The sequence below is a fragment of the Salvelinus namaycush genome, chromosome 24, assembly GCF_016432855.1.
Source record: "Salvelinus namaycush isolate Seneca chromosome 24, SaNama_1.0, whole genome shotgun sequence".
Lineage (NCBI taxonomy): Eukaryota > Metazoa > Chordata > Actinopteri > Salmoniformes > Salmonidae > Salvelinus > Salvelinus namaycush.
In genome coordinates this window covers 5,318,712-5,346,446 of record NC_052330.1, presented here as the reverse complement: position 1 = coordinate 5,346,446, position 27,735 = coordinate 5,318,712, and the positions used below count along the sequence as shown (strand labels likewise).

At 42.3% G+C, this 27,735-nt stretch overlaps 2 protein-coding genes across 4 annotated transcripts in view; both read left to right on the top strand.

Moving 5' to 3' along the window:
• Positions 1–10,207, top strand: part of mboat2b (membrane bound O-acyltransferase domain containing 2b) — a 65,925-nt gene extending 55,718 nt beyond the window's left edge. For both annotated transcript variants that reach the window (XM_038962967.1, XM_038962968.1), the window contains 7 exons: positions 1–183; positions 550–742; positions 1,861–1,964; positions 2,079–2,143; positions 3,322–3,454; positions 4,919–5,070; positions 8,583–10,207. The exon at positions 1–183 is cut by the window's left edge and continues 4 nt beyond it. In XM_038962967.1, coding sequence (XP_038818895.1) covers positions 1–183; positions 550–742; positions 1,861–1,964; positions 2,079–2,143; positions 3,322–3,454; positions 4,919–5,070; positions 8,583–8,760 — 1,008 coding nt within the window. In that variant the 3' untranslated portion in view covers positions 8,761–10,207. The remainder of the gene's footprint in view (positions 184–549; positions 743–1,860; positions 1,965–2,078; positions 2,144–3,321; positions 3,455–4,918; positions 5,071–8,582) is intronic.
• Positions 10,208–16,402: 6,195 nt separating this feature from the next.
• The window catches only part of kidins220b (kinase D-interacting substrate 220b), a 41,584-nt gene continuing 30,251 nt past the window's right edge, over positions 16,403–27,735 (top strand). For both annotated transcript variants that reach the window (XM_038962965.1, XM_038962964.1), the window contains exons 1-9: positions 16,403–16,575; positions 20,570–20,718; positions 21,012–21,110; positions 21,308–21,406; positions 25,208–25,306; positions 25,939–26,040; positions 26,170–26,268; positions 26,989–27,186; positions 27,360–27,458. In XM_038962965.1, coding sequence (XP_038818893.1) covers positions 20,587–20,718; positions 21,012–21,110; positions 21,308–21,406; positions 25,208–25,306; positions 25,939–26,040; positions 26,170–26,268; positions 26,989–27,186; positions 27,360–27,458 — 927 coding nt within the window. In that variant the 5' untranslated portion in view covers positions 16,403–16,575; positions 20,570–20,586. The remainder of the gene's footprint in view (positions 16,576–20,569; positions 20,719–21,011; positions 21,111–21,307; positions 21,407–25,207; positions 25,307–25,938; positions 26,041–26,169; positions 26,269–26,988; positions 27,187–27,359; positions 27,459–27,735) is intronic.

Sequence of the window (27,735 nt, the reverse complement as noted above, 5' to 3'; positions counted from 1 at the left end):
ATGCCCAGTCTGCTGGAGTACTTCAGCTACAACTGTAACTTCATGGGCATCCTGGCCGGCCCCACCTGCTCCTACAACGATTACATCGCCTTCATCGAGGGCACGCCCTGCCGTCGCCACGGAGACCAGCAGACAAATGGGAAGGCCAACGGCAGGCACAAACAAACGGACCCCTCCCCGAACGTAAGCATTTGGTCTCAAATGCCACTATGATGTTTTTGGAAAGGGGCAGCGTGCTCTGTTTTTGAAACACGCCGACTATTATCAACGCTCGTCTGAAACATTCTTTCTAAGAGGACACCGTTGCTGTGTGGTAAATGCACAGTATTCCCTATTCACTGAAGGAATAGCAACATGGCTGTCTTATGTCTTTCTTACGAAGAGCTCAATTATACATAGCCGATGTGAATTTAAGGAAGGTTGCGTCCCAAATGGCACCCTATTCCCATGGGCCCTGGTCAAAAGCAGTGCACTATATAGGGAATAGAGTTCCACTTGAGACGCGCTGTTTTTATTGGCTGACGTTTTCCCCCTCCTCCCATTCCTCAGATTGAAGTCGTCCGTAAACTGGCCACCTGTTTCTTCTCCCTCATGGTTTTCCTGTCCGTGTGTAAAGTGTTCCCTGTGGAACGGAACATCGACGACGACTTCATCGCCAACACGCCCTTCTACGCCCAGGTGGTCTACCTCTACCTGTCCATGCTGACCACCCGGCCCAAGTACTACTTCGTCTGGACACTGGGTGGGTCCTCTCTCTCTTCCGTAGGCTGCCGTCTGATTCTCCACCCTTCTTTCGAAGTGTGCACTTGCCCTTCAGCCAATGTTTAAACCAATCCAACACTTTCAAAATCCACGATGGGGAGTGTGGGAGAAGGAAGGAGAGTCGCAATGTAGCCGTAGACAGTTTTCCAAAGCTCCGTCTTTAGGCTTGTTTTCATTGGTTGACCCTGAAAACAATTCTTAGCTGTAATATCCTCCATTATTCCATGTCGACGAGTAACCCCTCCCAGACTGAGAACAAATGAGCTTTAAAGGTGACGAGATCAGTCCAACTTCGATCGGCGGTTTAGTTTCCCTGAATCCATTGACTGTTAATGAGCCGGTTCTATTTGAAACATCTCGAATGGAGGTAGCATCCTTGACTTCAGAAATTCAGCTTCTCCTCACCGATATCCAAAATATGGCCTTGTTATTCTGAGGGTCTGCACTGTCCACACGAGAGGAGTGCTGAGTGAATCATGCAAGTGTTTGCAACAAGGTGTGAGTGTAGGGTGATAACAAGCAGGTAGAGGTGGGACTCACTCGGCGCTTCTCTGCACACACACACACACACACACACACACACACACACACACACACAGAGAGAGAGAGAGAACGGATGCGTGGCCTCATTGTCTTGTTGTTCCACATTGCCTTCTGCAGGAGCTCAAAGGAATATGGTGCTTTACTGGTCATAAACATGATGTATAGCTTCTGTATTGTCCTCCACTTTGATATTAATCAGCTGTTATTAGGATGACGGATGATCTGATGTTAATAACATAAATGAATGTCTATAATGATGTTACCATCACTAATAAATGGTGCACTTTGTGGATGCAATACATCCCCTCTGAGCTGGGTTTCTCTCAAGGTTCCTTCCTTCTAGGGAGTTTTTCCTGGCCACTGTGCTTTCACTTCTGCTTTGCCTTGCTCTTTAGGGTCAAGGCCGGGTAACTGTTAAGCACTTTGTGACAACTGCTGATGTACAGAAGGGCTTTCTGAAATACAAGTGATTGATTGATGGATGACAGTGCAGATGGGACATGTGAGTGGATGGGAGATGGTGTTTCTGAAAGTACGTGTTTTCATTCGGAACAGCCGACGCCATCAACAACGCAGCAGGCTTTGGGTTCAACGGATACACCAGCGACGGCTCACCACGTTGGGATCTCATCTCCAATCTGAGGATAGCGGATATTGAGGTTCGATTTTTTTTGTGCCATTGTCTTCATTCACGTCTGGGTATGTTTATCATAACTCTAATACAAGCTAAAGTTACTGTATACTGATGTTTTCTTTCTCTCCCTTGGTTCCAGTTTGCCACCAGCTTTAAGATGTTCCTCGACAACTGGAATATACAGACGGCACATTGGCTCAAAAGGTACAGAGACATAAGAAATCAGGATTAGTCTGTAGTTGGTAAAGACACAAAGTGTAATTTCATCCATTTCTTTCTCTAATTATCAACACCAGCTTGCAGCCACATTGTAAATACTATTTAAATACATTGCAATTACAGTTTAAGCTTTATTCTTATTTAATGTGAGGTGTGCCCTAAATAACTTGTGGATGTGCCTATACCCATGGCACTGGGGACTTGTCTGACTTTGTAAAAGTTTGCCACCTAGTGGATCTTGTTAGCACTAACAGTAGTTTTCATTAACCCTATCAGTTCTGAGACCCCAGCAAAAATCGGCTTTTCATTTATCAGACTTTCATTTATCTGAATGTACAGCCCTCATATTTAACCTCACAATGAAGTATTTTACCATTTTATGTTCAGCACAACCAGGGCTACAAGTAGACCACAAAACAATTTGACGTCAATAGTTGCATTCATGAGTTTTGTTGACACGTCACACACAAAAAAGTCTGCCAAAGCAAAAACCTGATAAAAATGTATTAATCAATGTAGGTACAGAAATGGTTTGCTCTGTGAGAAATGAATATCCAGCTAGTCAGTGACAACTGTGTGGAGTTTGTGACCTCAACTATGTGAATTTATTATAGTATTATAGACACTATGTACTGGGATTTCCAATGATCTTCTATGTAGAAGCACCCCTTACCTTCTAACAACTCTTGTTTAGCCTGTGAGCTTCCTAAAGTAAAACATGCATGTTCGTGAGAGTCTCAGCTTTTCATAGATGGCTATTTAATCATTTTTAGCTCAAACTATTCGAACTTTACAGACGTTTTTGTAAAAAGATCCGGCCCCGGGCCCCTTCGGGATCCGCCCTTGTTTTATTAACAACTCTAGCTGTGTTAATCACACAGACTAATGGTTGATGTGTTAATCACACAGACTAATGGTTGATGTGTTAATCACACAGACTAATGGTTGATGTGTTAATCACACAGACTAATGGTTGATGTGTTAATCACACAGACTAATGGTTGATGTGTTAATCACAGAGACTAATGGTTGATGTGTTAATCACACAGACTAATGGTTGATGTGTTAATCACACAGACTAATGGTTGCTATCAATGGATGCAGAAGAAATAGAAATCCATAGAACCTGTGCTCTCTCTCTCTGTGTGTGTGTGTGCGCACAGGGTGTGTTACGAGCGCTGTCCCTACAACCCCACGGCGGCTACCTTCATCCTGTCGGCCATGTGGCACGGAGCCTATCCTGGATACTACCTCACCTTCCTCACCGGCATTGTGGTCACACTGGCTGCACGCGCCGTGAGTACTGTCTCTGTATCTCTCTCTCTCTCGCTCTGTCTGTCTCTCTCTCCAAAACAAACAGACCTCTCTCTCCGTGTCTCTTTATGTTTCTCCCTTTCTCTGTATATCTCTCATTTTCCATATCTCCCCCTTCTTAAAACAAACACTGACACTCAGACACAGGCCGGCCTCTCTCTCACTCAAGTCTGTTTCTGTCGAGACTCACTAAGCCCTAAACTTTTCAAAGGCACCGATTTAAAAAATAAAGAAATGTGATTCACCGTACCCACTTAAACAAATGACTTTTTTTTCTCTTATGTCAATGACCTCAGCTGTCACCATAGATATCCTGATGCCCCTTTCGTTCCCATTAGAGATAAAACAAAAAGCCACGTTCATTTCATCCTGATGGTTCTTTATTTCTGCATCATCAGTGTGGGTTCGGGGATCAGTCATAGTTAGTCCACCATGGAGACTCTGTGCTCTGAAGGCGTAGCCTGAATGAAGTAGCATATTTATTAGAGACTGGATCTGTGTCCCAAATGGCACCCTATTCCTTAATGTAATACTTTTGACCAGAGCCCTGGTCCCTATCGGTGTACAAAACATTAGGAACACCTGCTCTTTCCATGACATAGCTTTCACCTGGTCAGTCTATGGTCCCTTATTGATGTCACTTGTTAAATCCACTTCAATCAGTGTAGATGAAGGGTAGGAGACAGTTTAAAGAAGGATTTTGAATATGGTAGTAGGTGCCAGGCACACATGTACTGTATGTCAAGAACTGCAACGCTGCTGGTTACACTCAACAGTTTCCCGTGTGTTTCAAGAATGGTCCACCACCCAAAGGACATCCAGCCAACTTGACACAACTGTGGGAAGCATTGGAGTCAACATGAGCCAGCATCCCTGTGGAACGCTTTCGACAGCTTGTAGAGTCCATGCCCCGACGAATTGAGACTGTTCTGAGGGCAAAAAGCAACTCAATATTAGGAAGGTGTTCCTAATGTTTTGTACACTGTGTGTAGGGAGTAGGGTGGCATTTCGGACGCAGCCTGGGTCCAGCTGCTAGACTGCACAGATAACAGGCCAGCCAGACAGACAGATGGAGAGCAGACAGGGCAGGAATCAGGCTAATGGAGCATCACCTGAGTCACTTTGAGACTCACCGAGGCAGATCACCCGCTGATGGATGAGCCGAGAGAGAAAGTCCAGTTGAAAACTTGACTCTTGGCCGCATCCCAACTTGTACACTACTCCCTATATAGTGCACTACTTCTAACCAGGGCCCATGCACTATAAAGGGAATAGGGTTCCATTCAGGACGCAACCCTTAGATATGGGAAATGTGAACTTGGCAAGGGAGAGAGAAAGAGAGTTAAGGGCAGAGTAGCAGATTTAGAAGGGTCGTTTTTACATGTTTGTCTCACTTCTTCTTTTGCTCCGCTGAATTCATTGCTTTGGTTCTTTTTCTCTCTCCAGATGAGACACAACGTGAGGCCACACTTCCTGGGCTCGCCGTCACACAAGCTAGTGTATGATGTGATCACGTGGGCGGGCACCCAGATTGCCATTTGTTACACCGTGGTGCCTTTTGTGCTGCTGTCTGTCGGGCCCTCGATGAAGTTCTACAGGTGAGTGGCCAGAAACTATGTTTGCATCCTACAGTTGAAGTCGGAAGTTTACATACACCTTAGCCAAATACATTTAAACTCAGTTTTTAACAATTCCTGACATTATATCCTAGTAAAAATTCCCTGTCTTAGGTCAGTTAGGATCACCACTTTATTTTAAGAATGTGAAACGTCAGAATAATAGTAGAGGATTATTTATTTCAGCTTTTATTTCTTTCATCACATTCCCAGTGGGTCAGAAGTTTACATACACTCAATTAGTATTTGGTAGCATTGCCTTTAAATTGTTTAACTTTTGTCAAACGTTTTGAGTAGCCTTCCATAAGCTTCCCACAATAAGTTGGGTGAATTATGGCACATTCCTCCTGACAGAGTTGGTGTAACTGAGTCAGGTTTGTAGGCCTTCTTGCTCGCACACACATTTTCAGTTCTGCCCACAAAATTTCTATAGGATTGAGGTCAGGGCTTTGTGATGGCCACTTCAATACCTTGACTTGGTTGTCCTTAAGCCATTTTACCACAACTTTGGAAGAATGCTTGGGGTCATTGTCCATTTGGAAGACCCATTTGCGACCAAGCTTAAACTTCCTGACTGATGTCTTCAGATGTTTCTTCAATATATACACATAATTTCACTCCCGTGCTTCATGTTTGGGATGGTGTTCTTCGGCTTGCAAGCCTCCCCCTTTTTCCTCCAAACATAACGATGGTCATTAAGACCAAACAGTTCTATTTTTGTTTCATCAGACCAGACATTTCTCCCAAAAGTACGGTCTTTGTCCCCATGTGCAGATGCAAACCGTAGTCTGGCTTTTTTATGGCGGTTTTGGAGCAGTGGCTTCTTCCTTGCTGAGCGGCCTTTCAGGTTATGTTGATATAGGACGCGTTTTACTGTGGATATGGATACTTTTGTACCTGTTTCCTCCAGCATCTTCACAAGGTCCTTTGCTGTTGTTCTGGGATTGATTTGCATTTTTCGCACCAAAGCACATTCATCTCTAGGAGACAGAACGCGTCTCCTTCCTGAACGGTATGACGTATACTTAATTGCTCCCAAGGATGAACCAGACCTGTGGAGGTGTACAATTTTTTTTCTGAGGTCTTGGCTGAATTCTTTAGATTTTCCCATGATGTCAAGCAAAGAGGCACTGCGTTTGAAGGTAGGCCTTGAAATACATCCACAGGTACACCTCCAATTGACACAAATGATGTCAATTAGCCTATCAGAAGCTTCTAAAGCCATGACATAATTTTCTGGAATTTTCCGAGCTGCACAGTCAACTTAGTGTATGTAAACTTCTGACCCACTGGAATTGTGATACAGTGAATTATAAGTTAAATAATCTGTCTGTAAACAATTGTTGGAAAAATGACTTGTCATGCACAAAGTAGATGTCCTAACCGACTTGCCAAAACTATAGTTTGTTAACAAGAAATTTGTGGAGTGGTTGAAAAACAAATTTGAATGACTCCAACCTAAGTGGATGTAAACTTCCGACTTCAACTGTAAATGGCATCCTATAGGGCTCTGGTCAAAAGTAGTGCACTCTATAGGGAATAGGGTGCCGTGTGGTACACATCCAGAGAACAGTACTATACCTCACTCAAGTCTAAAAAAGTATTCATAGTTTGAACTTGGATGGAAGTGCAAGAACAATTGTGTTTTTATCTAAAACTCTTACCAACAGGCTAATTTATCGCTGAAATGTAGAGGACCGTTAGTCCTTCTGACAGACATACACTGAACAAAAATATAAATGCAACATGTAAAGTATTGGTCCCATGTTTCATGAGCTGAAATAAAAGAAATCCCAGAAATGTTCCATATGCACAAAAACCTTATTTCTCTAAAATGTTGTGCGCAAATTTGTTTACATCCCTGTTAGTTAGCGTTTCTCCTTTGCCAACATAATCCATCCACCCAAAAGGTGTGGCATATCAAGAAGCTGATTAAACCACATGATTATTACACATTTGCACCCTGTGTTGGAGACAATAAAAGCCTACTCTAAAATGTGTGGTTTTGTCACACAACACAATGCCACAGATGTCTCAAATTTTGAGGGAGCGTGAAATTTGCATGCTGACTGCAGGAATGTCCACCAGAGCTGTTGTTCATTTCTCGACCATAAGCTGCCTCCAACATAGTTTTAGATAATTTGCCAGTACGTCCAACCGGCCTCACAACCGCAGACCAAATGTAACCACGCCAGACCAGGACCTCCACATTTGGCTTCTTCACCTGCAGGATCGTCTGAGACCAGCCACCCGGACAGCTGATTAAACTGTGGGTTTGCACAACCAAAGAATTTCTGCACAAAATGTCAAAAACCGTCTCAAGAAGCTCATCTATGTGCTTGTCGTCCTCACCAGGGTCTTGACCTGACTGCAGTTCGGCATCGTAATCGATTTCAGTGGGCAAATGCTCACTTTTGATGACCACTGGCACCCCGGGGGAAGTGTGCTCTTCATTGATGAATCACTGTAGCAACTGTACCGGGCAGACGGCAGACCGTGTGTATGGCGTTGTGTTGGCGAGCGGTTTGCTGATGTCAACGTTGTGAACAGAGTGCCCCATGGTGGCGGTTGGGTTATGATATGGGCAGACATAAGCTACAGACAACAAACACAATTGCATTTTATTGATGGCAATTTCAATGCACAGAGATACTGTGACGAGATCCTGAGGCCCATTGTCGTGGCATTCATCCGCCGCCATCACTTCATGTTTCAGCATGATAATGCACGGCCCCATGTCGCAAGGATCTGTACACAATTCCTGGAAGGTGAAAATGTCCCAGTTCTTCCATGGCTTTCTCACCAGACATGTCACCCATTGAGCATGTTTGGGATGTTCTGGATCGACGTGTATGACAGCATGTTCCAGTTCCCGCTAATCTCCAGCAACTTCGCACAGACATTGAAGAGGAGTGGGACAACGTTCCACAGGCCACAATCAACAGCCTGATCAACTCTATGCAAAGGAGATGTGTCACGCTGCATGAGGCAAATGGTGGTCGCACCAGATACTAACTGGTTTGCTAATCCACGCCCCTACCTTCTTTTTAAAAGTATCTGTGACCAACCGATGCATATCTGTATTCCCAGTCATGTGAAATGCATAGATTAGGGCCTAATGAATGCATTTCAATTGACTGTTTTCCTTTTTAAGAACTGTAACTTAGTGAAATATTAGAAATTGTTGCATTTTAAAAATTTTGTTCAGTGAATTTATAATACGAGTAGAGCTAGCAAGCTCTAGAGAGATTAAATGTTTGATCTTTGAGAATAGTCGAGGGCATTAAACGCATTTGATGTTGACAATAATTATCCTTACACAGTAGCTTCTCCCCCCCCCCCCCTTTCTGAGAAGTTGAATGAACTTTGTTGTGATAGTTGATGTGAACTTTCGGTGTACAACACCAAGAGAAATTCCTTGCAATATTTGTTATAAGTTGTCAAATTCTGATTCTTATAGTGATCCCTAAATCATCCCACCTCTCCCCTCCCAGGTCCTGGTACTTCAGCGTCCACATCGGCTGTGTTCTCCTGGCCGTAGCCCTGCCAGTCAAGCCCCGACACATGCGCCTGAAAGAGCAGCAGAAAGGCCTGCATCTGGCCCCCATCCTCTCCCACCTGGACTCCACCTCCACAGACAGCAACTGCAACCAGAAGACCAAGGCCACATGAAAGCAGAACCAGACCAGCTAACGGTGCACACACAGAGAGACTAGCGCCGAGGACTGCAGGGGACTGTCCAACACTGTATTAAATCCACGTATAAAGAGAGAGAGCGAGGTGGACAGAGGAGTAGATTCTAACAAACCTGCCTCTGTTTGTCTGTGTTTTGGAGTGGGATGATGATTCTCATTCAGTCACATGGCACTGAGACTGAGCAGCAACCACACCATGGAGGGATGGATGTATGGCTTTGGGATATGTCCAAAATGGCACCCTATTCCCTATTTAGTGCACCTCAAAGGGAATAGGGTGCCATTTGGGATGCAACTCTACTGTATTATGATGATTTGTGTCTGGGGTGGAGTGGGATGGATGGGTCCCGATGATGAAATGCCAGTATTGTACTATTACTGTATTATAGGAGTATGCAGACTTGCCTTATACCCTTTGTCTCTTTCTCCACAATCTTTTTTTTTTCTTTTTAGCTTTTGTATATCCTTCTCACATTGGATATTGTCTGGGCTGTGTTTCTCACTTGAGGTGAACAGGTTTTAGTATCAGGTGGGCGAGTTTGAAGTGTTCTCTCAGTTAACGGTGACAAATGAGTGTTTTAGTCCTGGTGAAAAGCAAATGTAAGTTAACTTCTCTACGACACAGGAAGTTAGAAGAATTAAAGCGAAGGAAAACAAGATGGCAGTGTCCTCAATGTCTTTGTACACGATATGATTCATAGTCTCAACATGGAACGTGTCAGAAATGTCACCCCTTTTCCCTACATACAGTCGAACAGTTATTTTGACCAAAGCCCTAAGGGCCCTGGTCAAAAGTAGTGCACTATTTAGGGAAATGGTGACATCCAAGGACTTACTCCAGACTGTTTGCTTTCACTGAGTGATGTAATGGGCTGACTTCAATTCCACCGCTGTTTTATTCAGTCAAGTCATTGTATGCTTTTTACATAACGGCAGCAAGAGCAGTTACTAACTTCTACTTATTCATGATTTATGTGTGTCAGTAGTGTGCGAGGCAAGACGGTCTAGTATTTCCACGTGCAGAGGTCAATGTTTGTCATCTCATGTACTTGTTATTTATGTGATTCCAATGGACTTGTGGTATGTTCGACAAAGGTGAAAAGGTGGTGTTAAGGTAAGAAAATCAACCTGACGTACTGTTAAGTTGGAGGTGAAAGGGACAACATTACAGTATTTAATGAGCACTCCTCTTCTTCAGACAGTTCTGATTCTATTTTCATTACAGGGGGAAGTGAGAACTAAACCTACTTCTTCTTGAGTCTGTTGTGAGTTAACTATGGTAATTGTGAGTAACCTTTGCTTGGGGCCCTGGAGAAAGGAGAATGGTACGCTCGTCATAACCCCTCAGCCAACCGCGCTACTTGTTCATGTGGATGGTTTGTTTTTGTATATGATGTGATTAAAAGATTGATCTTTTCGCAACTTGACATGGTAAGTGTGATATCTAAAAGGTAAATTAATAACTGTGGTGTAATTGTTCTTATTACAGTGTTATTACACAGGAGAACCTCGCCCTAAGGCTCAATTGCTACCGTATAGGTTTGACAGAGAGAGAGCTGGCTGGTGGACAAGATTACTGAGCAGGGCATGATTGAAAAAAAATACTTTAAAAATCCCCAATTTACAACCTACAAGGGTTAATTTACAAGTCAGAGACATTGTATTTGTTTTGGGAAACCTTTTTTGTTTACTCCCTGACAGCACTGTTTGATTAGCTAGAGTATTACCTCCACATAGGCCCCTGTAGGTGGGTCTATTTAAGGCACAGTATTAGTCCTACTGCTAGCAGGTAAACCGAGTCAGAGCTCAGAAATGTAGGCCTATAGCTTTTCACAGGCACCTGCCTCTGTGTCAGTAACCACGTTTCCATACAGTTTTTATGCAAGTAAAGTCATACCCTATAAAAATCACGACAGCTGTGATGGAAACAGGAAGTTATGGTACAATTTTAGAAATGCAGACCGATAATTTGTTCGTTCGACACGGTGGGATCTTTTTGTGTCTCAAATTAATTATGCGACAAATGGCGGTGGAAACACATTTATGCGCAAATATTAATATAATAACCATCATATCAAAGTAAACTTGGAGTCACATGATGATATGGTGTGTGGTCTTCCCACTACGATTTGGGATATCGTGCAGTTTATCAGGCTACTGATTAAATAAATTATGATGAATTTCACGGTGATCTTAATGATCATTTCCAATAAATATCGAGGGTCTTATTCTGGTGTCATGATGATCGATTCTTGACTACCGTTTGACAAATACACATATTTTCGCTTTTATCCATAATATCATGTAGACGAGCCTACCCGCACAGCATACCCGCACTGTATCTGCGAGTTTGGGCTAGAGCGCACGTGTCAAATCCAGAGTAGGCACATTTGTTATTTAACACAACAGTTTTTGTGATAAAAATAGTGGAAAAGTTTACAATGTGATGGAAACATACTGAACTTTAGATTTTTGAAAATGTGAAAAATTGTGGAAAATTTATTGACAGAATGGCTGAGTCGGCAGAGGCTACGGTGGATCAGCATTTTTACTAATTGCTACACTAAGGGATGGTACATTTCATGTTAACATCATGCTTTCATTTGTGTTTGGAGCTCATTATCAGTTTATAAATTAGAATGTAAGCAAGCTAAACGTCCCTTAACTTGAGCTAAGAGGTCATGGGGCATTTAAACCCTGAATGATGCCTGACAGGCAGCCCTGTCTCCTAGGCTGTGTGCCACCCCCAAGACCACAGCCAATCGCATGCAAGCAACAACGTAGCTAACTTGGCTAGTCTTGTGAGCGAGCTAGCTAGCTTGTTATCTATGCTGGTTATTAGCTTGCATAACTGTTATGTATACACTGAGTGTACAAAACATTAGGAACACCTTCCTAATATTGAGTTGCACCCCCTTTTGTTCCTAATGTTTTGTACACTGTGTAATTGGGACACTTCATGATTTATGGATAATAGCATATATTTACATTTACAGAGTGGGGGGATCCTTTCCTAACAGGCGGATTAGATTTAATTTCAGCCTTGGAGCTTGATCAGATTCAATAGCAGCCTCAGAGGTTGATAAGTCAGGATTCTGCCTTGAAGGCAGTTTTATAGGTAAGCTCCTTGCAGGCAGATTAGCAGTCAGTCAGGGAATTATGTACAGTCGTGGCCAAAAGTTTTGAGAATGACACAAATATTAATTTCCAAAAAGTTTGCTGCTTCAGTATCTTTAGATATTTTTTTACTATGGAATACTGAAGTATAATTACAAGCATTTCATAAGAGTCAAAGGCTTTTATTGACAATTACATGAAGTTGATGCAAAGAGTCAAAATTTGCAGTGTTGACCCTTCTTTTTCAAGACCTCTGCAATCCGCCCTGGCATGCTGTCAATTCACTTCTGGGCCACATCCTGACTGATGGCAGCCTATTCTTGCATAATCAATGCTTGGAGTTTGTCAGAATATGTGGGTTTTTGTTTGTCCACCTGCCTCTTGAGGATTGACCACAAGTTCTCAATGGGATTAAGGTCTGGGGAGTTTCCTGGCCATGGACCCAAAATATCGATGTTTTGTTCCCCGAGCAATTTAGTTATCACTTTTGCCTTATGGCAAGGTGCTCCATCATGCTGGAAAAGGCATTGTTCATCACCAAACTGTTCCTGGATGGTTGGGAGAAGTTACTCTCGGAGGATGTGTTGGTACCATTCTTTATTCATGGCTGTGTTCTTAGGCAAAATTGTGAGTGAGCCCACTCCCTTGGCTGAGAAGCAACCCCACACATGAATGGTCTCAGGATGCTTTACTGTTGGCATGACACAGGACTGATGGTAGCGCTCACCTTGTCTTCTCCGGACAAGCTTTTTTCCAGATGCCCCAAACAATCGGAAAGGGGATTCATCAGAGAAAATGACTTTACCCCAGTCCTCAGCAGTCCAATCCCTGTACCTTTTGCAGAATATCAGTCTGTCCCTGATGTTTTTCCTGGAGAGAAGTGGCTTCATTGCTGCCCTTCTTGACACCGGCCATCCTCCAAAAGTCTTCACCTCACTGTGCGTGCAGATGCACTCACACCTGCCTGCTGCCATTCCTGAGCAAGCTCTATACTGGTGGTGCCCCGATCCCGCAGCTGAATCAACTTTAGGAGACGGTCCTGGCGCTTGCTGGACTTTCTTGGACGCCCTGAAGCCTTCTTCACAACAATTGAACCGCTCTCCTTGAAGTTCTTGATGATCTGATAAATGGTTGATTTAGGTGCAATCTTACTGGCAGCAATATCCTTGCCTGTGAAGCCCTTTTTGTGCAAAGCAATGATGACGGCACGTGTTTCCTTGCAGGTAACCATGGTTGACAGAGGAAGAACAATGATTCCAAGCATCACCCTCCTTTTGAAGCTTCCAGTCTGTTATTCGAACTCAATCAGCATGACAGAGTGATCTCCAGCCTTGTCCTCAGAATCACTGACATGAGGTCAGCTGGTCCTTTTGTGGCATGGCTGAAATGCAGTGGAAATATTTTTGGGGGATTCAGTTAATTTGCATGGCAAAGAGAGACTTTGCAATTAATTGCAATTCATCTGATCACTCTTCATAACATTCTGGAGTATATGCAGTTTGTATGATGGCAACTTGAGGCAGCAGACTTTGTGAAAATGAATATTTGTGTCATTCTCAAATCTTTTGGCCACGACTGTACTATGATCAAGAGTGGGTGTGCTGTTTTCCTGGCAGGCTGATCAGATTCAATGGCAGCCTAAGAGGCTGATAAGTCAGGATGCTGCCTTGTAGGCTGTCTGCAAGAATCTTTACCTATGAAACAGCCTGCCAGGAATAAAGCTCACCCTCTGGATCAGATATGTATCTGCATATAAAGCACTTTGACAGGTAATCTGCCTGCAAGGAGCCTTACCTATGAAACAGCCTACAGGGAAGCATTCTGATTTATTAGCCTCTAGGGTGTTCACCAATAAAATTATAAATTAATTTAAGGTTTATACAAATATGTCCATTCAATAGAGAATTCTGTCAGAAAAACAATAGTCAAACCCCATGTCTCTCCCATATGGTGCAAATGTTACAGACGATTTAGTCTGAGAATTTAGCATGTTTAGAGTGAACGGAATGTCATTATAGGCATGATCAAAAAGTGGTCACTGGTCAATAGAACTCTGACATGCTGCTCTGCAGCAGAACGGCGCTAACTTTGAACGTTAACTGACAAGCTAACTAGTGGTTGCAGGTTCGTGAGTGAAAACATGGTCATTTTCTAAATGAAATCTGCTGAATACAAAACTAAATAAGGATAAAATATATATTTATTTACAAAGCTAAGAGACTGAATTTCAATATCCACCCTCCGCAAAGACAATCTGTTCCTGTTTTCATTGTGTATTTCTGAGTCTTTCCCTTTAAATCACCATAGAAACAGCCCCTCAACAGAGATGAATCGCCAATATAGGCAATGAATATAGCCAGTATAGGCCATCACTAGCACCTTAGAGGCTGCTGCCCTATATACATACACTTGAAATCACAGGCCACTTTAATAATGTTTACATATTTTGCACTACTCATCACATAAGAATATACTGTATTCTATTCTACTGTATTTTAGTCTATGCTGCTCCGACATTACTTTAAATTTATGTGTATTGTTAAATTGTTAGATATTACTTGTTAGATATTACTGCACTGTTGGAGCTAGAATCACAAGCATTTCGCTACACCCGCAAAAAACATCTGCTAAACATGTGTATGCACCAATAAAATTTGATTTGATTTGAAAGCCAATGATCTGGAGGTGAAAATGGCGAAGATATCAAGTTGATTTTGATTAGTCCAACCAGTGAAAACACCTCCAAATAGTACCACCTCACAAACGGCAAATATGGAAGAGCGGCGCTGTCTAAACTAGCAACTGGCACAGCAAATTAACGTTCTTATTTCATCGACACTGTCAAGTACAAGTATATTAAGGTTATAATATCTTAGAGAACAATCTAATGATTCATTCTATGTAATTTATAAAGACATAAGACAAAGAAAACTACATTTTGACATTCATTTCGTAGCACACTCTTGAATTTTTCTCTACATTGTACAGCAGTGAGTGAATGCCCAACAGCCCCTGAGGCTGAAATATAATCTGATCAGCCTGTCTGGAATGGAGCTCACCCACAATTAGACAAGTTAACAACCAGCATACATAACAAGCTAGCGTTATTTAACCAGGTAAATTGACTGCGAACACGTTCTCATTTACAGCAACGACCTGGGGAATAGTTACAGGGGAGAGGAGGGGGGTGAATGAGCCAATCGTAAATTGAGGATTATTAGGTGACCATGATGGTTTGAGGGCCAGATTGGGAATTTAGCCAGGACACCGAGGTTAACACCCCTACTCTTACAATTAGTGCCATGGGATCTTTAATGACCTCAGAGAGTTAGGACGGACACCTGTTTAACATCCCACCCGAAAGACAGCACCCTACACAGGGCAGTGCCCTGGGGCATTGGGATATTTTTTAGACCAGAGGAAAGAGTGCCTCCTACTGGCCCTCCAACACCACTTCCAGCAGCATCTGGTCTCCCATCCAGGGACTGACCAGGAACAAAGCTGCTTAGCTTCAGAAGCAAGCCGGCAGTGATATGCAGGGTGGTATGCTGCTAGCTAACAAGACTATCTAGCTAACTAGCTAGCACACAAGACTAGCCAAGTTAGCTGCGATTGGCTGTGGTTTTGGGTGTGCACACAGCCTTGGAGACAGTGCTGCCTGTCGGGCATGTTCAGGGCTTAATGCCCCACGAGCACATTGCGATAATTGAAAACACAGGGATCCTTGATGAGGTGATTATCGTGCAACTGAACAAGTGCTACTTTTGATTATCTCGTGATCTCGACAAAAACATTTTGTTGTCATGATCACGAGAAAATTGTGATATTTTGTTATGTAGTGATCATGAGAAAAATAAATTGTGATCTCGACATAACAAGGGACATGTAATTTGTATTCATATGCCCTCTCTTCACTTCCATAGATTCTAGAATATTTCCATGAAAATCTGTCGCCAATTGGATGGAAACCTAGTCATAGTCAGTGTATGTCATCAGAAGCTATTGAACATTTCTGCCAGGTGAATAAACCTATACACTGCCTTCAGATACCATTGATTAATGCTGCCATCTAGCCGACACCTAGGCTAGCTGCTACCCAGGCTATAGCAGCATAACAGCTCAGCACACGCCCTTTACTCTCCTCATGAAATGTTGGACTTTGACCCAACATAAAATAATAACCATTAGCCAGCCAGGTAAAACGTGTTATTTTCCTCACAACACAACTGCAGCTCCTTCGTAAATTAGGGTCGAGAATGAATGTGATACCAAACAAGGGAATTTATGAGAGCAATAACCTGAAATGTGTAAACACATCCACAACACACACAAAAAGCTTTGACATAATATTAAATATTTCCTAGTCAGTTAATAAAATATGATAATTTTTGAAGTTGCAGTTTTAGTAAATGGATAATTCAGCTTGTACAGTATCGACCCCGCATCTTTCCAACATTTTCTTCTCAGCGCTCCCATACGTCACAGTTTGTAGGCGGGGAGGATGAGTTGACGAACAGTGAGGAAACCACCCTGACGTGCTGTTTTTCTGGTCCACTAAAATGGCTGTTGTCGAGGATGGGGAATAAATAGCCTGTGAGCCTTTACACGCATATAAATCGAGGATTGAGACGACAACACCGAAGTGTGGAGCATTTATATACGTTTTATTCCAGAGGTATGTGACTGAGAATCGCCATTTCTCACGTATGAGCATCAAAATGCGTCATCCTTTGATCGATGCCGTTCTATTGACAGCTCGAGCAGGTCAGAATGTTCTCTTGTTTGAGATCTGGCCGTTTAGCAAATGTCATATTCGCTATCAAACAAATGTTATCAACTAATTATGGTCATTGACATTTATTAAAAATACAGCAATCAATAATGGTCGCAGTCAGGAACGAAAAGCTAGCTATTTATTTTATTTTAGAAGATGTTAGCGCGAGAGCGCGCTAAGCTACCATTCGATGGTTTAGGTAGCTAACGTTAACATTCGATAGGGATAAATAGATACACTCGATCTAAATGTTGTTGGAAATTGAAATTAGCTAGCCCCTATTGGTCGAACGAGTCATTTTTGAAACATCCTGATTGATGATGATGATGAGTTTAGTAGCCGGATGCATCGTATCAATACAACCAGTGGTGTCGCACATAAACAATGCATCATTTATGTAAATCTGTAATTTCAAAACCTTGCATTATTATTTTAAGTTATTTTGAGGTACCATCCAAGCTTATATAATTTCTCTATGATTACTTTGCAGTACTTTTGCTTTCGGGACAGAGAAGCACAAGACATAAATAGATACAGCATAGTCTCAACATACAGAAACAATGCAGTAGGTTAAACGTTCAATATTCATATTTATAGATTAGCGTGGCTGCGTTCACATCAGCCAATTCTGATCTTTTTTCGACTATTTGGTCTTTTGACCAATCACATCAGATCTTTTCACATCAGATTTTTTGTGAGCTGAATTGATTGCTCAAAAGACCAATAAGTAAAACATTTTTTATCAGAATTGGGCTGCCAGTTTAAAAGCAGCCATATTCCTTCTATATTCTCCAGGGGTCTCATTTAGAGCACCAATCAATGTCAATTAAAATCTGCGTTTTAAACCATTTCACCTGTATTTTATATTGAAAATCAAGTGTGTTTTTTTCCCATCATAGAGGGATCAGGGGTACGCAACTATATTTGTACTTCACATAACATGCAACACATTCTGCAGGAAATGGCTTCGTTTTTATCAGATGACAACATAGGTGCAACGCAATTTGGCGATCAGCCACAAATACATTTGCTTACAGTGAAAAAGCAAGGTCTTTTTTGATCATAGAAAGAAAACAGGCAGCTACATTTCCTAATGCTTTTAAGTTAATCATCCATTTTACCAGAAAAATGTAGGCTAGACTGAGGAAAGTAGCGAGAGAGAAGTGCAGCAAGATATTTCTTATGCATTTAATAATTTTCTTTGCTTGAAAACGCATAATTCAGCTTTTAACACAACCCCTGATCCTCTGCATACCACAGATACTGTACTATGTCTTACATATTCCATTTAGGGCTATAGTGTAACGATGTGTGCTGAGAGTCGGGAAGCAAGTTCAGGGAGTGCGTGTTTGAATAAATAAACGCAACATAATACAAAACAAGAAACACTAACAGCACACAGACATAATACAGAAACAATAACGCCTGGGGAAGGAACCAAAGGGACTGACATATATAGGGAAGGTAATCAGGGAGGTGATGGAGTCCAGATGAGTCTGAAGACACGCAGGTGCGCGTAACGATGGCGACAGGTGTGCGCCATAACGAGCAGCCTTGTGACCTAGAGTCCGGAGAGGGAGCACACGTGACATATAGGCTATTCGTTGTATACCACAGATAGACAGGAAGGTCTTAACGGTTCAAACCATCCTCACAACTAGGCCTACATCATAGTATTGAAGTTACCAACCGATGATGTAATAAGGGCTTTATAAAATACATTTGATTGATTGGTATTATACTCTCTAGGTCAGTGGTACCACTGGCCTATATTGGGCCTGTTTTCTCCACTGTGCTATGTCCTCTGAGCATGTGCCAGAGAGGCTGAGTGGTATCTCATCCTCATACATAATTCAATATCAGAATAGCCTAGTAAATAGGTCTAGCCAGGACCGCCGTATGTGGAGACAAAAGTTACAGATCGAAACGAGAGTAGCCAAAAATAACACACATAGAGAACAGTAGGCCTGTTATTCCCATAGGTAAGATTGCACGGTTGTAACAGTGTTCTGTCTGTGTGCGACAGCCGACAGGTTAATGGTATTGGCAGCAATGCAACACACGGTGATGTGTTTTGATGTTTTTCTGGCTGCCTTGCCTCCATTTTCTATTCTTTGTGGCTGCTTTCAGCTGTTGTGTTACTGTTACTGCAACAGGGTGTTGTGTGGTGGAATGCTGGAGGGTGTTTGTGTGTGAGAATGCTGGAGGGCTTGTGCTGTGCTCTCTCTGTGGTGATGGAAGGAATGCTTTCTTTACTGGCTGTCAGCCTGCCAGCAGGGCCAGGCTGGTTGATCTAGACATTGTTTCATGTCATACAGAATGGGTTTATTTTTGAGCCTTGATTAAGTGCGCCCTGCCGTGCATGTTAAGGTTATATTGTACACTGTAGGCTTGGCTGGCTGAATTGTAAGCTAAATTGTCTGTATTTGTCTGTATTGTGTCGGATAGGAATATAGTTAGTGTAATAAAACTGACCAGTTTTATGGAGAGAGTACATTATGGATAGCGCTGGCACAATTACTGAATAACCGTGTAACGACGGTTATGGATGAAGACCATCATGAAAATAAAATAAATATCATAACCCTTAAAAAATAAAATGCTGACTGCAAAAATTCGCTAATTGACATAAGAAATAAAAAGCTAATTGATGTCAATTTGATATAAGCTGTACTCATCTAGACATGACTGCAGTCAGGAGCAGAGGAGAGGTGACTGCTATTCGAACGGTTATTACGGAGACCGCTGTCATTTGGCTGGCCAATTACCGTCATCCAGAATTCGATGACCGTAACAGCCCTAATAATGCATGATGATTAATAAATTTGTTTTAATGGTTAGGCCAGGAAGATAAATCACTTAGGCCTGTTGCCTACCTAGCCTAATGTCTTCCCCAAAGAGCCTGTGAATAGGGTAGGTAAGTTGTGAACATGCAGTGTTGGTTTTCATTTATATATTTTGGGGTTGTAATATTTTCTATGCCATTGGTGTGTTACCCGTGAATTTCTAGTATGACCTAGGCTACTGTATATGTTTTTTCTATGCCAAAAATGAATGGATAATAACATTGTAATAACACTTTATGTAGCCCATGTCTAATAACGGCACATGCTTTGAGAAAACAAAAAAACTAAATTTAGACTAGCTGCCATTTTGTGTGCCGGTAAAATAGGAAGAAGACTGTATGCATTGCCAAGCAGAGGGTATTCTCGGAGTGAGAAAATAAATTCATGGCAGATGATGATAGCAGCCAGGAGAACTTGAATAAACCAAGCAAACATCTCTTTCAACTCTTCCTGCTGTGACTGCCTGGGTGAAAATCCTGTCACCAAAGTAGTGAGTGAGTGGTCTTGAGTCTCTGAGTGTGATATTGCTTGCATCTGTCAGGAGATAGCTAGGCCTGGGCCAGGTAGCACTGGAGTGAGTTGACCCACTGGCTGTCAGCCTAGTTATCTGACCCTGGCAATGTGCTCTGTTATATCTCCATCTCACATGGTCACCACCCACCATAGAATTAGATTGAATAGAATGGAGCTCCCCGTGGTCAGCGGTTTCAAGCACGTTCTATTAATTATATTTCTATGGTCACTGTTTCACACTGCTTTCTATATAAAAATGTAGATATAGTCTTGCCTTTTATAAATGAAAGGTAGCCTATAACAAGTGAGGGGAAAAGCATGTACGTTGCTGTTATTGGTGCTAAGCTGTATATTGTGTTTATTACATTTTTGTTAGCTTCCCATGACTAGTATCCTGTCTTTCTGCCACAGAACTAGAATGAGTAGAACAGGGGTTCCCATTGGAGTCAATTATACCATAATGAGTGGTTTGGCAGCCTTTTTGAGTGTACGCATTGAAGTGAGGCGTTTTTTTTCTATGATCTCTCACCATGAAGGAGAAGTAGCTGCAGCCATGGACACCACCACCTCCATCAAGATGACCACTCTGGCCATCCAGAACCTCTTCAGCTACGTGGAGGAGGAGAACCTGGCAGCACTCAAGGCCCACCTGGACAAGTTCAAGGAGGTGGACGGCAGGAGTGACGTGAGTATCCTCATACTATCTAATAGGCCTACAGGTCTACTAATCTAGCTATAGTTATTATATATAGGTTGTGTTCTAAATGGCACCCTATCACCTTTATAGTGTGCTACTTTTGACCAGCGTTCTATGGGTCCTACTCAAAAGTAGTGCCCTATATACAGAATAGGGTTCCATTTGGGAAACACAGTCTAATAAAGGTAGTCTAATGAAGATTGGGTCTATTACTGTATAAAGAGAGATCATTCATTGTGTTAGGTCTTTCTAATTGCTTGCCTTTGTCCCCTCCCTAACAGAATGGGCAGACACCCCTGATGCTGGCTTCAGAGCAGGGCAGTATTGAGATAGTACAGGAGCTCATCAGGAGAGGAGCCAATGTTAACCTGGACGATGTGGTGAGTAGGAGAGCTCAATGGATAAACACACACACCCGTTCATTTCAAGGCCGACATGAATACATTCAGTTCAGTATGACAATCATTGGGAATGTGCCAATCACTGTGAACTTTGCCTGAGGTCTCCATAGTAACGGTAGTCATGGTCGTTTCCATGGTGACCGGTATGATGTGATGTGGTATTCTCCTTTCCTCAGGACTGCTGGTCTGCTCTGATCTGTGCTGCTAAGGAGGGCCATGTAGATGTGGTGAAGGAGCTGCTAGACAGCAGTGCTTACATGGAACACAGAGACATGGTGAGACACTCAGTCAGTTCAACTGGCCACAATCAGTAATAACTGTAATGTGTTGGTGATCATATAAACTTGATTTGTATGCTTGTTCAGTCCACTTCAGTTAGTTCTTTCAATAAAAACACAGAGTTTTTAGTCTTTGTTTCCATTGAACATGCCATATAAATAAAGGCCTTTTAATTAATTATATGAAGAGTGCCTTGGTCCTCCTTTCTTTTTGATGACCAATTTACCCCTCTTACCAAAGAGCACCTTCTGTCTACCAAAATCCACTATTGTGTACTAGAGGTCGACCGATTATGATTTTTCAACGCCAATACGGATTATTGGAGGACCAAAAAAAGCCAAGACCAATTAATCGGCCGATTTAATATTTGTTTTACATTTTATTTTATATATATAAAAAAATATATAACATTTAAAAAAATAAATGTATGTATATATATTTGTAATAATGACAATTACAACAATACTGAATGAACACTTTTATTTTAACTTAATATAATGTATAAATAAAATCAATTTAGTCTCAAATAAATAATGTAACATGTTCAATTTGGTTTAAATAATGCAAAAACACAGTGTTGGAGAAGAAAGTAAAAGTGCAATATGTGCCATGTAAAAAAGCTAACGTTTAAGTTCCTTGCTCAGAACATGAGAACATATGAAAGCTGGTCGTTCCTTTTAACATTAGTCTTCAATATTCCCAGTTAAGAAGTTTTAGGTTGCAGTTATTATAGGACTATTTCTCTCTATACCATTTGTATTTCATATACCTTTGACTATTGGATGTTCTTATAGGCACTATAGTATTGCCAGCCTAATCTCGGAAGTTGATAGGCTTGAAGTCATAAACAGCGCTGTGCTTCAAGCATTGCGAAGAGCTGCTGTCAAACGCAGGAAAGTGCTGTTTGAATGAATGCTTACGAGCGTGCTGCTGCCTACCACCACTCAGTCAGACTGCTCTATCAAATATCAAATCATAAACTTAATTATAATATAATAAACATACAGAAATACGAGCCTTAGGTCATTAATATGGTCAAATCCGGAAACTATAATTTCAAAAACAAAACATTTATTCTTTCAGTGAAATACGGAATCGTTCCGTATTTTATCGAATGGGTGGCAACCCTAAGTCTAAATATTGCTGTTACATTGCACAACATTCTATGTTATGTCATAATTATGTAAAATTCTGGCAAATTAATTACGGTCTTTGTTAGGAAGAAATGGTCTGCACACAGTGCGCAACGAGCCAGGCGGCCCAAACTGTTGCATATACCCTGACTCTGCTTGCACTGAACGCAAGAGAAGTGACACAATTTCCCTAGTTAATATTGCCTGCTAACATGAATTTTTTAAACTACAGTTGATGTCACGACTTCTGCCGAAGTTAGCCCCTCTCCTTGTTCGGGTGGCGTTCGGCGATCGACGTCACCTGCTTTCTAGCCATCGCCGCTCCATTTTTTGTATATCCATTTGTCTTGTCTTGTTTCCATACACACCTGGTTTTCATTTCCCCAATTAAGCTACTCTGTTTCCCATCATGTGTTGTGTGTAATTGTTTTCATGTTAGGTGATGTTAGTTTACGCGCTCTACTTTTATGTTCCGTTTTTTGAGCGCGTTTGATTCATGTAGTGCTCTCGTTTTTTGGAACTATAATAAAAGTGCCTGTTCATTATAATCTGCTCTCCTGCACTTGACTTCGCCTCCTATACACCATCCTGACAGTTGAAGTCAGAAGTTTACATACACTTAGGTTGGAGTCATTAAAACTCGTTTTTCAACCCCTCCATACATTTCTTGTTAACAAACTATAGTTTTGGCAAGTCGGTTAGGACGTCTACTTTGTGCATGACACAAGTCATTTTTCCAACAATTGTTAATTCACTCTATCACAATTCCAGTGGGTCAGAAGTTTACATACACTAAATTGACTGTGCCTTTAAACAGCTTGGAAAATTCCAGAAAATTATCTCATGGCTTTAGAAGCTCCTGATAGGCTAAATGACATCATTTGAATCAATTGGAGGTGTACCCGTGGATGAATTTCAAGGCCTACCTTCAAACTCAGTGCCTCTTTGCTTGACATCATGGGAAAATCAAAAGAAATCAGCCAAGGCCAGCCAAGAACTGTAGACCTCCACAAGTCTGGTTCATCCTTGGGAGCAATTTCCAAACGCCTGAAGGTACCACGTTCATCTGTACAAACAATAGTACGCAAGTATAAACACCATGGGACCACGCAGCCGTCATACTGCTCAGGAAGGAGATGTGTTCTGTCTCCTAGAGATGAACGTACTTTGGTGCGAAAGTGCAAATCAATCCCAGAACAACAGCAAAGGACCTTGTGAAGATGCTGGAGGAAAAAGGTACAAAAGTATCTATATATGAAGTGCACCAGTCCTATATAGACATAACCTGAAAGGCCGCTCAGCAAGGAAGAAGCCACTGCTCCAAAACCGCCATAAAAAAGCCAGACTACAGTTTGCAACTGCACATGGGTACAAAGTTTGTACTTTTTGGAGAAATGTCCTCTGGTCTGATGAAACAAAAATAGAACTGTTTGGTCATAATGACCATCAATATGATTGGAGGAAAAAGGGGGAGGCTTGCAAGCTGAAGAACACCATCCCAAACGTGAAGCACGGAGGTGGCAGCATCATGTTGTGGGGGTGCTTTGCTGCAGGAGGGACTGGTGCACTTCATAAAATAGATGGCATCATGAGGGGCAAAATTATGTGGATATATTGAAGCAACATCTCAAGTCATCAGTCAGAAAGTTAAAGCTTGGTTGCGAATGGGTCTTCCAAATGGACAATGACCCCAAGCATACTTCCAAAGTTGTGGCAAAATGGCTTAAGGACAACCAAGTCAAGGTATTGGAGTGGCCATCACAAAGCCCTGACCTCAATCCTATAGAACATTTGTGGGCAGAACTGAAAAAGCGTGTGCGAGCAAGGAGGCCTACATACCTGACTCAGTTACATCAGCTCTGTCAGGAGGAATGGGCCAAAATTCACCCAACTTATTGCGGGAAGCTTGTGGAAGGCTACCTAAAAAGTTTGACCCAAGTTAAACAATTTAAAGGCAATGCTACCAAATACTAATTGAGTGTATGTAAACTTCTGACCCACTGGGAATGTGATGAAAGAAATAAAAGCTGAAATAAATAATTCTCTACTATTATTCTGACATTTCACGTTCTTATGGTTAGGTACATTGGTGCAACGATTGTGTTTATTTCGCGAATCCGCTTTTGTTAAATCATCACCCGTTTGATGAAGTAGGCTGTGATTCGATGATAAATTAACAGGCACTCTAATTGATTATATGCAACGCAGGACAAGCTAGTTAAACTAGTAATATCGTCAACCATGTGTAGATAACTAGTGATTATGTTAAGATTGATTGTTTTTTATAAGATAAGTTTAATGCTAGCTAGCAACTTACCTTGGCTCCTTGCTGCACTCGCGTAACAGGTGGTCAGCCTGCCACGCAGTCTCCTCGTGGATTGCAGTGTAATCGGCGTCCAAAAATGCTGATTACCAATTGTTATGAAAACTTGAAATCGGCCCTAATTAATCGGCCATGCTGATTAATCGGTCGGCCTCTGTTGTGTACCTTAGCAGCACTTCCCTTCTTTTTTCTACACAAACACAGATCTATTTCATGTACATGCTTTCCAATGTACAGGCTAGGTTTGTAATGTTTTTGTGTTAAAGCCCTAAAGGTACTGTAATGTGTGCAGGAGAATGTTTTTGTACAGCAATTGAGGTTGTGTGTTTGGTGTTCTGCAGGGAGGCTGGACGGCCCTGATGTGGACTGCCTACAAGGGCCGCGTGGAGGTAACCAAGGTTCTCCTTGACAACGGAGCCAACCCCAACACTACTGGACAGGTGAGCAGTCATCATGACCCGTCTCAGACATTTTACATTTGAGTCATTTAGCAGATGATCTTCTCCAGAGCCACCTACTGTTAGTTGTCCCGTTTGGCTCAGTTGGTAGAGCATGGCACTTGCAACGCCAGGGTTGTGGGTTTGATTCGCACGGGGGACCTGTATGAAAATGTATGCACTCACTACTGTATAAAAAATAAATAAAAAAAAAGTCAAATGCATTCATCTTAAGATAGCTAGGTGAGACAATCACAGTCGTAGTAACTACATTTTCCTCAATAATAAATATAAAACATACCAAATAACACAGCAGAAACCAAAGGCACCAGAGGTGGTGGGGCCCAGGAGGCATGCGTCCATCTTGTTACCCATAACTTCCAACGTATCAGACTCCATTACCCCCATGCTCCTGGAAACAACCACACCTCTGGACTGCATTCCCTCCTGTGGGCGGCCTTTAATTCATGGCTATTCCCCATGTATTATACACATATTTATGGGTGAAGAGGGATACACTATTCCCCATGTATTATACATAGGGTAATACATCCAAAAGTAGTGCACTGTGTAGGGAGTAGGGTGCCATTTGTGACTCACCCTAAGTCTCTTTCTCGCTCTCTCTCTGCCATCAGCAATACAGTGTGTACCCCATCATCTGGGCAGCAGGCAGAGGTCATGCTAAGATCGTCCAGGTCCTGCTGGAAAATGGAGCCAAGGTCAACTGCTCTGACAAGGTGAGACAACAGATTGGGCAGCATGGCTGGGCAATGCCAACCTTTGGGTTAGTGGTGGCCCAATTTGGCCAGAAATAGTGACCTGTGCCAGTATTGATAACTGTGTGTGTGTGTGTCTTTCCCTCTCAGTACGGCACTACCCCTCTGATCTGGGCAGCCAGGAAGGGCCATTTTGACTGTGTGATGCACCTGCTGGAGAACGGAGCCGATGTCGACCAGGAGGGGGCGGTATGTCTGCAATCTACACCAGTGTTCACCAACCTTTTCTGAGTCAAGATCACTTTCTGAGTCAAAATGCATGCCGATCTACCGCTCTGATTTTTTATTAACAGGACTTAAAAAACGTAAGCCTATGCAACATTAACCAATTAAAAACAGTTCTGTAGCAATGAGGTTTGTGCAGTAGACTATAGGCCCAATACATTATCACTGCATATTGGCTTTGAATTTACCTGCAATGCATTGCATTGTTGTTCAGGACATTTTTTATAATTATATTTCAAAATTTGATGTAGGCTGTGTGATCACACTGGTAATATATACATTGTTGTATTACTTGTGAGGCACAGCTGAGTGAGCATACATTTAAATAATTAGCTTTTTATTTTACTGGGCTGACGGTGCCTGCATCTGATGGTCAGTCTCAGCGGAGGGAGAGAGCAGCAGACTGAGGGTCTGTCTCTCAACATCCCTCCGGTCTACACCTCTCACTGTTTTATCATCTGTTTTAAAGTCCTAGAGAAAGGCTTTGTACATCAAGCGTAGTTACTTTGGATTGATTTACTATCATCGTAATCACACGGCTCTCTCTACTCCTCTCCTCATGCTATCCCTTTCCTGTCCTCCTCTGTCTCTCTTTTCTCCCTTTGTTCTGTCCCCCCCCTCTCTCTCTTTCCACTGTTCCCTCATTCCCTCCCTCCCTCCCTCTCTCCATCCCACTCCACGTAGAACTCGATGACAGCTCTGATTGTGGCAGTGAAGGGAGGTTTCACTGAGGTGGTGAAGGAGCTTCTGAAGAGGAACCCTAACGTGAACATGACGGAAAAGGACGGAAACACAGCCCTGATGATCGCTGCCAAGGAGGGCTACACTGAGATAGTACAGGACCTGCTGGACGCTGGCACCTACGTCAACATACCAGACAGGGTGGGCAAAGGAGCACACGCAGACACACATTTTGTATTATAGGTGCTGTATTGAGATGTGGATGTAGTGTGTATGCTGTATGGTGACCTATTGTGTGTGTGTGTGTGTGTGTGTGTGTGTGTGTGTGTGTGTGTGTGTGTGTGTGTGTGTGTGTGTGTGTGTGTGTTGTACAGAGTGGAGACACGGTGCTTATCGGGGCAGTGAGAGGAGGCCATGTGGAGATAGTGAGGGCTCTGCTGCACAAATACGCTGATATCGACATCAGAGGACAGGTAATGAGTCTGACACCTGGCTACTTCAGATAAGACACATATCGTGCATCCAAAATTGCACCCTGTATCCTATATCAGAGGTTCTTCAACTTTTTCAGCCTGGAACCCAAATGAGAAATTCTGTGTTTTTCGGGGACCCAAGCTTATGAAAACATGCAACTATACGTAAATATTGGTACATTACATTGCTCTTATGCCTAAAACAAATGCAATGTAGATAGAAACACATAACAATAAAATACCCATATAAATAGCTTATCATGTTTATTTTTCCCAT